Source organism: Trichechus manatus, unplaced genomic scaffold, assembly GCF_000243295.1.
Source record: "Trichechus manatus latirostris isolate Lorelei unplaced genomic scaffold, TriManLat1.0 scaffold00111, whole genome shotgun sequence".
Lineage (NCBI taxonomy): Eukaryota > Metazoa > Chordata > Mammalia > Sirenia > Trichechidae > Trichechus > Trichechus manatus.
Genome location: NW_004444047.1, coordinates 4293173 through 4309425, shown reverse-complemented (window position 1 = coordinate 4309425; position 16253 = coordinate 4293173). Strand labels below are relative to the sequence as shown.

At 40.1% G+C, this 16253-nt stretch overlaps 1 protein-coding gene across 1 annotated transcript in view; it reads left to right on the top strand.

Annotated features, from left to right (window-relative positions):
• HTT (huntingtin) overlaps positions 1-16253 on the top strand; it is a gene marked incomplete at its 5' end in the record, with an annotated part of 180967 nt that overhangs the window by 16694 nt on the left and 148020 nt on the right. Inside the window, one exon of the mRNA XM_023738001.1 lies at positions 3925-4008. Coding sequence (XP_023593769.1) covers positions 3925-4008 — 84 coding nt within the window. The remainder of the gene's footprint in view (positions 1-3924; positions 4009-16253) is intronic.

The following is a 16253-nucleotide window of genomic DNA, read 5'->3' as shown; positions in this document are numbered from 1 at the left end:
ATTCTTATTTTTTCCTTTCTTCTGGCACCTAAGGGCTTCTTTTGCTGCTCTCCTTCTACTTGTTCCAGTTGTAGGGTTAATGTTTTGATTGTGGCCCTTTCTTCTTTTTGGATGTGTGCATTTATTGCTATAAACTGACCTCTGAGCACTGATTTGCTGTGTCCCAAAGGTTCTGGTAGGATGTGTTTTCATTTTCATTTGATTCTTTGAATTTCTTTATTCAATCCTTAATTTCTTCTGTAGCCAGGTAGTTTTTGAGCCAGGTGTTGTTCAGTTTCCATGTGTTTTAATTTTTTTTTCTTGCTTTTTCTGTTGTTGATTTCTACTTCAGTGGATTTATGGTCAGAAAAGATGCTTTGTAATATTTCGATGTTTTGGATTTTGTTAAGACTTGCTTTATGGCCTAGTATGTAGTCTGCTCTGGCGAATGTTCCATGTGCATTGGAAAAGAAGGTGTACTTGGTTGCTGTTGGGTGGAGTGTTTGGTATATGTCTGTGAGATCAAGTTGGTTGATTGTAGCATTTAGCTCTTCTGTGTCTTTGTTGAGCTTCTTTCTGGATGTTCTGTCCTTCACCGAAAGTGGTGTGTTGAAGTCTCCTACTACTATTGTGGAGCTGTCTATCTCTCTTCTCAGTGCTGTTAGAGTTTGTTTTAAAATTCTCTATCTTTGGTTTTGGCAAGTTTGATTATGTCTTGGTGACTTTCTTTTGGAATCTACCTTATGTGGGCAAATTTAGAGAATTTTAAGAGCGCCTAGGGTTAAATGAACAGTCATCTACAAAGGAGAGTCAATAAGACTAAGCTCGGACTACTCAGCAGAAACCATGCAGGCAAGAGGGCAATCGGATGACATATATAAAGACTTAAAGGAAAAAAAATTGCCAGCCAAGAATTATATATCCAGCAAAACTGTCTCTCAAATATGATGGCAAAATTAGGGCATTTCCAGATAAATAGAAGTTTAGGGAATTTGTAAACACCAAACCAAAATTCAAGAAATACTAAAGGAAGTCCTCTGGTTAGAAAATCGATAATATCAGATAACAACCGAAGACTAGAACACAGGACAGAGCAACCAGATATCAACCCAGATAGGGAAGTCACAAAAGTAAATCAAAGCTAAAACACTGAAAATAGGGAAACAGAGGTGTCAGTATGTAAAAGATGACAGCATTGCAACAAAAGAGAGACTAAAAATGTAGTCATAGATCTTTCCTATGGAGAGGAAGTGAAGGCGATATAAAGAAATAAAAGAGTAGTTTAAACTTAGAAATATAGGGGTAAATATTAAGGTCACCACAAAGGAAACCAAGAATCCTACACATCAAAATAAAAACAAGAAAAACATAAAGACTTGGCGAATACAGAATCAACAACAGTGAAAAAGATGAAAAGAACATGCATAAAGAAAAACGACTCATCACAGAAAATTAAGTGGAACAAAGAAACTGTCAACAACACTCAAAAAAAAAAGACATCAAAATGACAGCACTGAACGCATACCTAGCAATAATTATGTTGAATATAAATGGACGAAATGCACCAATAAAGAGACAGAGAATGGCAAAATGGATAAACAAAGACAATCCGTCTGTATGCTGCCTACAAGAGACACACCTTAGACTTAAAGACATAAACAAACCAAAACTCAAAGGATGGCAGTGGGTGTCTAGCAGTCTGCAATAAAACTTATTAATGAAAGTACCTTTTAGAAAGGGACGAATGGAAACAGCATCACTGGACCTTGGTGCTGATGGACTCTTACTGGACAGTCATTGGAAGACCCCTCTCCACTTGCCATGAAATAGGTGTCTAGACCCTGGCTCTTTTCGCCACTTGGAACTCCCGTCTGTTTTTCTTCTTGGCCCCTGACTTTGTCCTTTGGAGATTCTTCTTTGCCCGTCATCCTTCTCGGCCCCATCTGAAGTGCCTTTTCAGGGACATGTCTTCATTGTTTTTGTTGTCAGGTCCTGACTCATAGCGACCCTGTGCACGATAGAAGGAAACGCTGCCCGGTCCTGCGCCACCCTCAGAGTCAGCCTCTGCATCAGCCCATCTCTTCATTCACTTGCATGATTTTAACATCCTGTTTCTTCAGCTGCACTTTCTGGGCTTGAGGGTTGCATTAGGGATCCACCAGTCACGGGTGTTTAGTGAGTCAGCCCTCATCTCTTCGGTGTCAGGACCCCCTCTGGAACTCGGTGGTTGTCTGGCTTAGTTGTTTCCATGGACTAGTAACCATACCCGGAAGGCTTTTCTGGGCTGCTTTGGTTTTTGAGTTCTTGAGTCTGCTTTAGATGTCTGGCTTCTTTGGATCGATCATCCCTTTCTACCTTACTTTGATGATGCTTACTTTGAAGACATTTGAAACCTTAGTTTTGGGCGAGAATGAAGCAGCTCTAATCTGATCTTTATCAGGTCAGGCTGTTCACCACCTCCTTTTGCTTGAGGCTTTTGGGAAAGGTTCTGAGCTGCAGGCTTATTGCCAGCTGGGTGAGGATATAGAAGTGATGAAAAAACCCATTGCCGTCAAGTCGATTCCGACTCATGGTGACCCGATAGGACAGAGTAGAACTGCTCTGTATGTAGTGTTTCCAAGGAGCAGCCGGTGGATTCGAACAGCCAGCCTTTTGGTTAGCGGCCGAGCTCTTAACCACTGTGCCACCAGGGCTCCGCAGAAGTAATTAGCTATTATTTATACTTTTATTTTGTACGGAAAGCGAGTCCGAGGCCTGGGTGGTGTGCTGACTGCCATCAGTCGACAGTGGGGCATTGAGAAATGTGGGCAGCTTGGTGTCTGTAAAAACCAAACCTGTTGACATCGAGTCGGCTCCAAATCATAGCTACTCAAGGCTGTCATCTTTATGGCAGCAGACTGCCACATCTTTCTCCCGCAGAGCAGCTGGTGGGTTTGAATCACCGACCTTTTGGTTAGCAGCCGAGTGCTTAAGTACTGTGCCGCCAGGGCTCCTTCTGGTGTATATATTAGGTATTATATTATTGTATTTCATTGAATGGAATATACTGTCCATTTTAATTCCATTATCATATACTGAGAAAGAAAAAAAAGTTGCTAATTAAATTGACATGCCATCGATTGTCACCTGCGTCCAGTTTCAGTGATGTGAACAAGGGGAAAAACGAGTGTGAATTGGTGAACTGCAGGTTAGGTACGGAGCCACAACTGGGGGGTAAGTCCTGGCTTCGCCTGGGGTAGGGTTAGTCTGCATTCTCTAGAGGAGCAAAACGAGTGAGGGGAGGGTGTGTGTGTATACATATATATATGTGGCACAGTGGTTAAGCGCTCAGCTGCTAACTGAAAGAAAGCTTGGCGGTTCGAACCCACCAGCTGCTCTGCAGGAGAAAAATGTGGTAGTCTGCTTCCGTACAGACTTGGAAACCCTACAGGGTAGTTCTACCCTGTCCTATAGGGTCCCTGTGAGTCGGAATTGAATTGATGGCTATGGGTTTATATATATACATATAGAGAGATTTATTTCAAGGAAATGGCTCATGCAATTGTGGGGGCTGGCAAGTAGGTGGCAGGCTGGAGACTTCCGTGACACACAGGATTGTGGGGGCTGGTAAATCCAAATTCTGCAGGTCAGACGGTTGGCTGGAGACTTCCTACCTGTGTGGTCTGCAGCACGTCACTGCAGAGTTCCGTTTTCCTTCTCTCTAAAGTTGGGAAAATCAGCTGCTTTGGTCAATCACCTAACTGCAGTGGGGTAGTGTTGTTCACAGACTTCGAGCTCGTCTATGCCTCCCTGTCCTGATTCCCAGCCTGCTCCCCAGCGCAAGTACGGTGCTTTGTTCATGGTGGTCAACAAGTACTGCTGAATGAGTACATGATATGTAGAAATAAATGCAGTGGTTAATTCAACACCTCTTCATTTCTTTTCTTTTTCGTTTTTGTTTTTTAGAAAGAAAGAACTCTTCAACACCAAGAAAGACCGTGTGAATCACTGTCTGACGATATGTGAAAACATAGTGGCGCAGTCTCTCAGGTAATTGCACTTTGACCTCTCCAGAGAATATAAAAACTTTATATTTTCAATCCTGACGGACTCGAATGTTCTTTGTGTCCTCATTTGTCTTAAAACCTTTACAGAAATCCATTTAAAATAAAGGCCTTTCCTCATATTTCTGGCTGTATATCAAGGATATCCAGACACTATCATGAACAATATTTCCTTTTTGTAATCTTACGTACAACAATTGTAACTATTATGATAATTGAACAGCATGTTTTTATTTAATTAGCACTGCTGGTAACTATGTAATTATTTAACAATCCTTTTTGTTTGGTGCTTTTACATTTTTTTGCAGTAAGTGGAACAATATGAGACAATCTAATGTAGTGTGTCTTTGATTAGCTTTTCCTTGTCAGTCTGCGGCTGCGATTTCTCCCCTGTAGGAGGACCTGTGCTCCCAGTAGTGGCTGGTGCCTGCTCAGCTCCTCTGGGGCTGGTGCGGTCATGGGCAGCCTGGAGCTCAGCGGTCCTTGCTTGATCTTTCTCCCTGGTATGAACTAGCCGCCCCATCTTTGCTAATTCTCCTTGCTTTTCCTGTCTATCTTCCGGACCGTTGCTCCTGGTAGCTGTGGATGGTTAGATATTTTAGGTCTGTTTCCAATGGCTGATGTGGGAGACGCACGTACCTCTGATTTCTGAATTCTGTTACGCAGATAGACACGTGTGAGGTGGTTCTCTCCTTGCTTTTTTCCCTTGGAATAAATAATTCATGTTACTCTCCTGCTAGAAGTTGGAGAGAGCTCCTTATAATCTGTTAGAAAAAACTCCAATAATCTTGATTTTAGTATTTTTGGCGATTCACTGAATTTTACTGCAACCTTGCATTTGTATTTCATACTTTCCAAAGTGATTTCACATATAATGCTTCATTTTAATTTGCTTCATTTTAATTTATCTCATTCCCTCATTTGTGAAATATGGTAGATGATTTTTGTTTCTACATAATTCGGAGAAATGTGGGGAAAAAATGAAATAGCAAATGAGACTATGTCCTGAAAAAAATTTTTGTTTTAAATTCTAAGTTAGCATGCTGTTCTATCAAACAACATTATGGTAAAAGTAAAAAAAAAAAAAAGGTTGAATTCTCCCTCTACTACTTAACAACTGAATGATTTTATGTAAGTTTTAACTTCTTTGACCCTCTGTTGTTTCATTTATGAAATATAAACTCCAGTTTATAGGATTCCTTTGAGATCAATTGGTACATGTGAAAACATTGTAAAGAACTACACGGATGTGTTCATTAGCCGCATGAGAGTGAGAACTATATCCTGTTACGATGTACGTTGTCCAAAGTATAAATTATCGTTCCTTTTGTGTGAAACCACTTTAACTGTGTGGCAAACATTTGATGCCCTGCTGCTCTAGTACAGCTTTGTTCGTCTGACTTGCCATCGGGTCTCAAAGCACGTTATTTCACTTTGAAACAAGTTTGTTGACCCCCCAAATGAGATCGCTCTCAATCTGAGCGCTTTGTGCTTTATGCTTGTCATTTTGTTTCTTGATAATTCTAGGTGGGACCGATGGATGGTTGGCTCAGATTCCACATATTAATAATGTATGTTGAGATATCATAAGATTGATTGGTGGTTCAGTTTGCTCTCTTAAATCAAAATAATAGTTGTTAATAGTTCTCTCATTAGTGTATCTCTTCTGTTTTTATGGAGTAATATGGATAGTTCATTATGCTTCTTGTTCTAAAGAGGAGCATGCTAATAGGATATCTTACAGAGCCGTAGAGGTCATCCTTGGTCTCATTGGCTCGAAGAACAAGTAAGTTTCTTTTAAAATTTATAGATATCTATCCTTTGTGAGGTGTTATAGATTGAATTATGTCCCACAAAAATATGTGTCAAAATCCTAACCCCTGTACCTGTAGATATGACCCTGTTTGAAAATACAAGTTTTGTTTAGTTATGTTAATGAGGTGATACCAGAGTAGGGTGGGTCATAAATCAAATCAGTTCTGAGTTTTAAAAAGCAGAATAGACATAGAGACACACAGGAGGAAGATGTAATACCAAGGAACCCCAAGGAACTCCTGGGGCTACCGACGAAGGACTTCCTTCTAGAGTCACACCCTGAATTAGGACTTCTAACCTCCTGAACCAAGAAAAAATAAATTTCTGTTTTTTAAAGTCTCCCACTTGTGGTGTTTTTTGGCATGACGGCACTAGGTGACCAAGAATTTGGTAACGCGAGTGGGGTACTGCTCTAATGTATAAAATTTGATAAGGGTTTTGGAATTGGGTAATGGGTAGAGGGTGGAGAAATTTTGATGTGCTTGATACTAAGAGCCTAGACTGACTTGAAGAGACTCTTGGAAGAATTGTGGATATTAAGGGTGATTCTGATGAGGGTGCAGAAAAAAATGAGAGCTGTGGGGAAAGCTATCATGAACAGAATGTTGCTAGAATGTGAACATTAAATGTGCTTCTGGTGAGGCTTTAGAAGGAAATGATGAACATGTTATTGGAACTGGAGGAAAGGTGATCCTTGTTATAAAGTGGCAGAGAACTTGCTTGAATTATGTTTGAATGTTTTATGGAAAGTACAGCTTGTAAGTAGTATTTAGCTGAGGAGGTTTCTAAGTGAAATCTTGAAGATGGGGCATCGTTTCTTCTTGCCACTTATAATAAAGTACAAGAGGAAAGGGATAGATTGAGACATGAACTGTGCAAAAAGAAACCAAAACTTAAAGATGTGAAGAGTTCTATTGTGAAAACTAAGAGCCTGCCCTGAAACTGACACCCAGGGTATGGCTACACAATCTTTTGCTGAAGCCATTAGGCCTGTGACTAATGGATCTAATCAGCCACCTCAACAGAAAGCCTATCAGCTTAGACTGAAAGGGACAGAGAAGGAAGCTGCCTGTCTCCTGGAATTCTGCAGGAAGGATAGAGGCCAATGGGGCTACGTGGTTGTAAGCACCTGTTGTCCTCCAAGAAAAGGAAGGCACCATCCTGGGGCAGTTTGGAAACCAGCAGAACTGTCAAAAGGAGTATGGGTCAAGGCCACTACTTCCTCGGTTTCAAAGTGTGGAGTCACTGTTCCCTAGGTTTCAAAGGGTGGAGCTACTGCTGGATATCAAAGAGTGGGGTCAGTGCCATCTTGGTTCTGGAGGGTAAGACTGCTGTTCCAGCGGACCAGCTATCTAGTTAGCTAAGATGCCTAGATTTCCGAGTGTATAGCTGAAGTGGATATTTTTATGTACATACAGTGTTTCATTAAATCTTATAGATGGCTGGTATTTCCTGTTTTCTTTCCTTAAGTATAAATAAATCCTGGAACTTTTCTGTAGCTTCTGTGAAATGCTGATCTGGTCTCCAGTGGTGTTATTTAAGTGACAGCTACTGAAGTTCTTTATGTGGGAAGTCATCTAAAACTTGACATATATGGTAAATGTATAGTCTATTTCAGCTCTCAGTCTGGTGGTCTAAGCTACTGTTTCTAAATATGAGTGAACTTCAGAATCATCTGGAAAACTTGTCCAAAGTAGAGTAATGAGGATACCTCACTGCTCTTTCCCAAACACACTTAAACCTTGTGATTGGGTAGGGCCTGGGGATTTGTTTTTGACAAGTATCCTCTTGGGAATACCTAGGAAATCTCATCTAAGCAACCTGTTACAAATATAGGCTACCTTGATAAGGTGGCTAGGTAAAAATGAGTGTACAGAGATCCATAAATTTTTCATATATTAGCATAAATCACTAAGAAAACAGAGATTAAAGATCGCAATTCACAGTAGCACCAAAAAATAAAATTTTAAGGAATTAACAAGAAATACACAAAAACTATGGCCCCCAGACACCCTTTTAGCTCAGGGGTGAAATTACCTCTGAGGTTCACTGTTCAGCCTGGGAGTGGACAGCCCCGTAAAACCAAATGAGACTAACGAGGTACAGGAGTCCAGTGACAAGGGCCAGAAAGCAGAAGAGGCCAAGGAAGCTGGTGATAGGGAACCCAAGGTTGAGTAAGGATATTGTTGATGTGTTGTGAGATTGTTAACCATTGTCATAGGGCAACATTTGTAGTAACTGTTAAATGAGAAACTATTTTGTTCTGTAAGCCTTCATCTTAAGTGAGAATAGCAGCACAATTGGAAGAGCGTAGTCAATGTCACTGAACTGTGCGTGTAGAAATTTTTGAAACGGTGTATCTTTGGCTATGTGTATTTTCACCAAAAAAAAAAGGTTGAGAAGTTAGAGGGTTAATATGTTGTGGGGTTGTTAACCAATGTCATAAAACAACATGTGTACTACTGTTTCATGAGAAACTATTTGTTCTGTAAGCCTTCACCTGAAGTACAATAAAAAAAAAAATATATATATATATAAAAGAAATACACAAAAACTACATAAATACTGCTATTAACTTTCCTGAAAGATAGACAAAACTACTTTTCTTCCTAGATGGGGAGATTTTATATCATAAAGTTGAATTTTCTGTAAAAAAATCAATAAAATTAATATACTATTTATCAAAATTCTGGTAGAAGTATTTTTGAACTGGGCAAGGTGATTCTATGGTTTATCTATAAGAATAAATATACACCATCAGTAAAGGGGTGAGGCTTGGTATACGCACATTAAAATAGCACTTGGATGTTAAAACAGGTATAGAATAGAAAGTTAGAAAAGTTTGCACACCCGTGTGTATGGGTTTATTGTAAAGATAGCATTTTGTATTAGTAAGGAAATGACGAATCACTGAACAAGTAGTTGTGAACAACTGACCTTTGGGGGAAGGTGAGATCTCTACCTCATATTGCAAACAAATATAAACGTCAGATTAATGAACTAAATGTAAAAAAAAAATTAAATCATTACAACAAGAATAAAATATAATCTTAGCCTGAAGAAGGCTAATAGTATAAAGGAAACAACATTGTTGGACCACCTTAAAATCATATACTTCAGTATGTCAGAATCCCTCTTAAACAAAATTGAAAACAAATTCAACTTAGTGAAAATACTGACAACATACATCTCAAAGATTTAATACCCTGCATAAAGAGCCACTCTGAATCAATAAGAAGAAGATGAGTATCAATAATAAAAAGCCCCAAAACATAAATAGGTAGCTCAGAAAAGAAAAACAAAAAAGAATAGGCCAATAAACAAGCATAATGTTAGGTGCCATCGAGTCGGTTATGACTCATAGCGACCCTACGTACAACAAAATGAAACAGTGCCCGATCCTGCACTCCTCACGATCTTTGCTATATTTCAGCCGTTGTTGAAGCCACTGTGTCGGTCCATCTCATTGAGGGTCTTCCTCTTTTTTGCTGACCCTGTACTTTATCAAGCATGATACCCTTCTCCAGGGACTGGTCCCTCCTGATCACATGTCCATAAGTGAGACGAAGTCTCACCAACCTCGCTTATAAGGAGCATTCTGGCTGTACTTCTTCCAAGACAAAGACTTGTTCGTTCTTCTGGCAGTCCATGGTATATTCAGTGTTCTTCACCAACACCGTAATTCAAATGCATCAGTTCTTCTTTGATCTTCCTTATTCATTGTCGAGCTTTCGCACGCATACGAGGGGATTGAAACCATGGCTTGGGTCAGGTGCACCTTAGTCCTCCAAGCGACATCTTTGTTTTTTAACACTTTAAAGAGATCTTTTGCAGATTTGCCCAATGCAATATGTCGTTTGATTTCTTGACTCCTGCTTCCAGGAGCATTGATTGTGGATCCAAGTAAAATGAAATCCTTAACAACTAGCTGTCTTCCAAATTTCTTGGCATAGGAAAGGGAGCACTTGTAGTGTTGCATCTGTTTTTTGTTGAAACATCTCAGCTGGTATTTGTCAGTTCTCCAGAGCCTTGTTTTTTGCCACTGCCTTCAGCGCAGCTTGGACTTCTTACTTCAGTACTATTAGTTCTTGATCTTATGCTGCCTACTGACATGGTTGAACACTGACCAATTCTTCTTGGTACAGTGACTCTGTGTATTCTTTTCATCTCCTTTTGATGCTTCCTGTGTCATTCAATCTTTTGTGCATAGAATCCTTCAATATTGCCAACTGGAGGCTTGAATTTTTTTCTTCAATTCTTTCAGCTTGAGCAATGGCTGAGTGAGTTCTTCCCTTTTTGGTTTTCTAATTCCAGGGCTTTGCACATTTCATTATATTACTTTACTTTGTCTTCTCCAGTCGGCCTTTGAAATCTTCTGTTTAGCTCTTTTCATCATTTCTTCCATTTGTTTTAGCTATTCTGCGTCCAGAAGCAAGTTTCAGAGTCTCTTCTGACACCCATTTTGGTCTTTTTTTTCTTTCCTGTCTTTTTAATAACCTTTTTCTTTTTTCATATATGATGTCCTTGATGTCCTCCTACAACTTGTCTGGTCTTTGGTCGTTAGTGTTCAATGCATCAAATCTGTTCTTGAGATGGTCTCTAAATTCAGATGGGATATACTCAAGGCCATACTTTGGCTCTCATGGACTTCCTCTAATTTTCTTCAACTTCAACTTGAACTTGCATATGAGCCACTGATGGTCTGTTCCACAGTCAGCCCCTGGCGTTATTCTGACTGATGATATTGTGCTTCTCCTGTCATCTCTTTCCACCAATGTAGTTGATTTGATTTCTGTGTATTCTGTCTGGTGAGGTCCACATGTATAGTCATTGTTTATGTTGTTGAAAAAGTGTTGTTTTCGATGAATAAGTCAGCGGCCTTGCAAATTCTATCATGCGATCCCTGGCATTGTTTCTGTCACCTAGACCATATTTTCCAACTACTGATCCTTCTTCTTGTTTCCAACTTTCTCATTCCAGTCACCAGTAATTATCAATGCATCTTGATTGCATGTTTGATCAGTTTCAGATTGCAGAAGTTGATAGAAATATTCCATTTCTTCATCTTTGACATTAATGCTTGGTGTGTGAATTTGAATAATGTGTTAGCTTGTCTTTATTGTAGGCGTGTGGATTTTATCTTATCACTGACAGCGTTGCACTTCAGAATAGATATGGAAATGTTCTTTTTGACAATGAATGTGAGGCCATCCCCCTTTAATTTGTCATTCCTGGCATAATAGACCGTATGATTATCTGATTCAAAACGGCCAGTACCAGTCCATTTCAGTTCACTGATGCCTAGGATGTCGATGTTTTTGCGTTCCATTTCATTTTTGATGACTTCCAATTTTCCTAGATTCATACTTTGTACATTCCACGTTCTGATTATTAATGAATGCTTACAGCTGTTTCTCCTCTTTTAAGTCATGCCCATTAGCAAAATGAAGATCCTGAAAGCTTGACTCCATCCACGTCATTAAGGTTGTCGAGTCTACTTTGAGGAGGCAACTCTTCCCCAGTCATATTTTCAGTGCCTTCCAACCTGAGAGTCTCATCTTCCGGCACTATATCAGACAGTGTTCCGCTGCTATCCATCAGTTTTTCATTGGCCAGTCTTTTTTGGAAGTAAACCGCCAGGCCCTTCTTCCTAGTCTATCTTAGTCTGGAAGCTCCACTGAAACCTGTCCACCGAGGGTGACCCTGCTGGCATTTGAAATACCGGTGGCATAGCTTCCAGCATCACAGCAGCATGTAAACCACCATAGTACAGCAAACTGGCTGTGTTAGCATACTAGCTAACACTTACTTAGCGCTTCCTAAGGAAAAATGTTCACCTTTACTGACAGCCAACAGGTTGAAACTAAAACAAAAATAAGCCTCTTTTTCACCTGTCAAATCAGCCAACGTTTAAAAAGTGCTCACGACTTTGGCAGAGGAGATGGGAACTCTTTGAGGGCAGTTTGGCAGCCATCAGGATGCCACCAGTGTTGGACTTAGCAGTTTCACTTGTAGGTGTTTACCTTTAGGGACGTTTGTAACAATATTGGTGCGGTGTCGTTCATCCCATTAAAAAATTAGAACTAATTTCAGTGATCTAAACCAAAACCAAAGCTGTTGCTGTCAAGTCAATTCCGACTCATAGCAACTGTATAGGACAGAGTAGAACTGCTCTGTTGGGTTTCCAAGGAGCAGCTAGTGGACTTGAACTGTCGACCTTTTGGTTAGCGACTGTAGCTCTTAACCACTGCACCACCAGAGTTCTTTTACTGTCCTTCGGGAATGGAAAAGATACGTTTATACAACACCTGTTGCCATCGAATCGATTCTGACTCATAGCGACCCTTTAGGACAGAGTAGAACTGTCCTATAGGAATTCCAGGGAGCAACTGGTGTATTTGAACTGCCGATCTTTTGGTTAGCAACTGAGCTGTTAACCAGTGCGCCACCAGGCCTTCACATTTATACAGGGGAATGGTAATTAACATAAAAAGATGATCCCTATATATTTATATTTGTGACCGAGAAAGATGTTAACAATATGTTTAAAAAAATTAAGTTTAAAAATAAATCCTGAAAGAATTTTGCTTCTGGCCAATGCGGAGTAAGAAAAACATGATTTACTGTCCCTCCTGCCTGAATCAGTTGAAAAAATGAATAAAATATATGTAGCAATGGATTTGTACAAGGCATTGGGCATCAGGTAAAGAAGAACAGTGATCTCTGAAAAATGCAAAACTGCTACGATGAGCCCAATGATCTTCCCAGCTTACCTCTTGGGGAGAGTTTCCAGGCTGCGACACCGGAGAGAAAAACCAGGCCGAGCCTGCTGGTGTGCCGCGTGGAGGAGATAGAGCCGGTGGCCTGGGGATGTCCAGGTGGCTAGAGGTCATAGGGTGGAATACCAGAGAGGAGAGGGCTGCACAGGGAGCTCTGATATCTGCAGAAGGTCCCCCGAGACTTTAACTGGGTACTGATGAGTACATGCTTGTAAGGGAACTACTCAAGCCCGGGGCTGGATCATCTGAAAGGGTTAGAAGGAACACCCGCCTAAACTAACACAGGGCTGGGGAGAGTTCCCACTCACCCCAACCAGAGTGGAAAACATCATTCGTGGAGCAGCAGATAGAGAACTCAGAAGGGCTTCGCCTCAGGAATAAGGCTAAATCAGTCCTAGATTAAAGCGTTGCTCTGATTCCACCTAAGAAAGCTTCCAAGCAAAACTCAATAGGATCAAGACTCAGTAGGATGAAACTCTTTCAAAGAAACTTAATTGCATCCCAGAACAAAGTTCAAAATGTATATAGGAATACAAAAATAGATAGCACCCAACAAGATACAATTCACAAGGTCTGTCATCCAGTAAAATACCAGGAATGCATAATTGTCCTCTATTTTCCTGGAGCAACAGAGGAAGAAGGAGAGTCAGAAGCTGGAGGAGGAAATGGAATATGTGAGTAATTACCTCCATGAACTACTGCCTACTCTGCCATGAGACCAGAAGTGGGTGTTGCCGGCTATCAATATTGAATGTTTTGAGCAAAGATTCTATATAGAAGAATCCTGATCAAAGGTAGGAGAATAGAGAACAGAGTTTCAGATTTTCATGGAATCCACACTTTCTGGAGCCATGGAGGTGGTATGAATTCCTGAAATTATTGCCCTGAGATAATCTTTAAAACTCAAACCAAAAATATTCCCTGAAGTCTTCTGTAAACCAAATGATAGTTTAGCCGAACTAGGAAAGAATGTCTGTCTTGAGTATTGTGCTCTTTTAAGAACTATGTATGTGGGATCAAATTGACAACAACTCAGGATTAGATAGGAAACTTAGGGGGCAATGAGTTTATGTTAATGGGAGAGGAACAGCTCAGAAAAGGAGGGTGAGAAAGGTTGCACAACCTGAAGAATGTAATCAGTGTCACTGAATTGTACATGGAGAAATTGTTGAATTGGTGTATGTTCTGCTGTGTATACTCTCAATAACAAAAAAATTATCAAGAATGCAAAACAGAATATGATTTATAATGAGAGAAGTCAATTGAAACCAATCCATAAATTACACAGATGGTAAAATCAGTGGCTAAAAACATGTTTAAGAAGCCGAAGAAAAGATTGAATATATTGAGTAGAGACTACATATAAAAAAGACCCAAACTGAACAAAAGCCTATATACAGCCGACTTCTCATTGGAAACAATGCAGTCCAGAGGTCAATGGAGCCTTATCTTTAAAGTACTGAAAGAGAACATTACAATAGTATACCCAGTGAAAATAAGTCCTAAAAACAAAAGTGAAATAAGGACTTTTTCAGACACACAAAAGGTGAAATAATTTATGTCCAACAGACCACCACTATAAGAAATAATAAAGAAAGTGTTTTAGGGAGGGGGAAGATGATCCCAGTTGGAAATCTGGATCTATGCAAAAGAATGAAGAGCAGTGAAAATGGTATTTATGGTAGGTAAATATAAATGACATTTTCATTTTATTTTTAATTTCTTTAAATGTTACTTGGCTGTTTAAAGCAAAAATAATGTATTTTGGGGTTAATAATATATAAAAGTAAAAGGTATGACAGGACTAACATAAAAGCTTAGAAGAACAGAAATGTAGGAGGTAGAGTAATGGCCCCCGGAGATATCAGTCCTTAATCCCTGGAACCTGTAAATGTTACCTCATAAGGAAAAAGGATCTTTGCAGATATGATTAACTTAAGAGTCTTGAGATGGAGAGATTATCCTGGACTATCTGGGTAGGCCCTAAATGCAATCATATGTATCTGTGTAAGAGGGAGGCAGAGGGAGACATCACACACACACAGCGAGCAAGCAAGAGAGAGAGAGACGGTAACATGAAGATGGAGCAGAGAGAGATTTGAAGATGCTGGCCTTGAAGGCTGATGTGACCACAAGCCAAGGAACACTGGCAGCCACCGGAACTGGAAGAGGCAAGGAAAAAATTCTCCCCAACAGCCTCCGGAGGGACCACAGCCCTGCTAACACCTTGATTTTGAACTTCTGGCCTCAAGAACTACGAGAGAATACGTTTCTGTTCTTTTAAGCCACCAAGTTTGTGATAATTTTTTACAACAGCCATAGGAAACTAATACAATACTGTTGTTAGTTATGCTAGATGTGAAGTGGATTATGATAATTTAAAGTTATATACCATGAACACTCAACAAGTAAAAAATACGACAGTTATAATTAATAAACCATAAAAGGAGATAAAGTGGCCTCATAAAAATATTCAACCTAGAAGAAACCAGAAGAAGGGGGAAGGGAGAACAAGAGCATGGAAAAACAGGAAACAGCGTGGCGGTGTTTAATCATGCAGTTACGACGTGGAAAGAAAAGGCAGAGGTTTTCATACCAGACGAAAAGCGGGGCCCAGTATACGCTGCCTGCAAGAAACTCATTTTAAATATAAAGACACAAATAGGCTAAAAGGAAAGGAATGGAAAGAGATTTACCATACTAACACTAATCAAAAGAAAGCTAAAACTAGTTGTTTCTGAGTTGATTCTGACTCATGGAGACTCCATATGTGTCAGAGTAGAACTGTGCTCCATAGGGTTTTCGGTGGCTAATTTTTTGGTAGGTGAATCACCAGGCCTTTCTCCCAAGGTGCCTCTGGCTGGACACAAACAGCCAGCCTTTTGGTTAGCAGCTGAGTGCTTACCTTCTTGTGCCACCCGAGGATGTTAAAGCTAGAGTGGTTATGTTAATGTCAGACAGTGAATTTCAGAGCAGTATTACCAGGGGTCAGGATGCTCATTTCCTGATGATAAAGGAATTAGTTCAGCAAGTGGACATAACAATGTTAAATATTTATGCACCTAACTACAGAGCTTGAAAAATACATGAAGTAAAACCTGATAGAACTGCAAGGAAAAATAGACAAATCCACAGTTAAAACTGGAGATTTCAACAGCCCTCTCTCAGTAATTTCTAGAACACATAGACATAAAATCTGGATATAGAAGATTTGAACACACTCAGCCATCTTGACCCGATTGACATTTATAGAATACTCCACCCAAGAACAGCAGAACACACGTTCTTTTCAAGTGCTCACAGAATGTGTACTAAGATAGACCATGTGTTGAGCCTTGAAAAAAAGTCTCGATAGCACTGAGTGCCTAATTTAGAAAAGAAGAAAGGTCTCAAATCAATGACTTCAACTCCCACCTTAGAAACTGGAAAAAGAAGAGCAAGAGAAACCCAAAGAAATCAGAAAACTGGGCATAGGAAAGAAAAGAACAGACGTCAGTGACCTTGCTGTTAGGTGCCCTTGAGTCAGTTCCGACTCATAGCAACCTCATGTACAACAGGACGAAACACTGCCCGGTCCTGCGCCATCCTCACGATCGTTATGCTTGAGCCCATTGTTGCAGCCACCATGTCAGTCCAT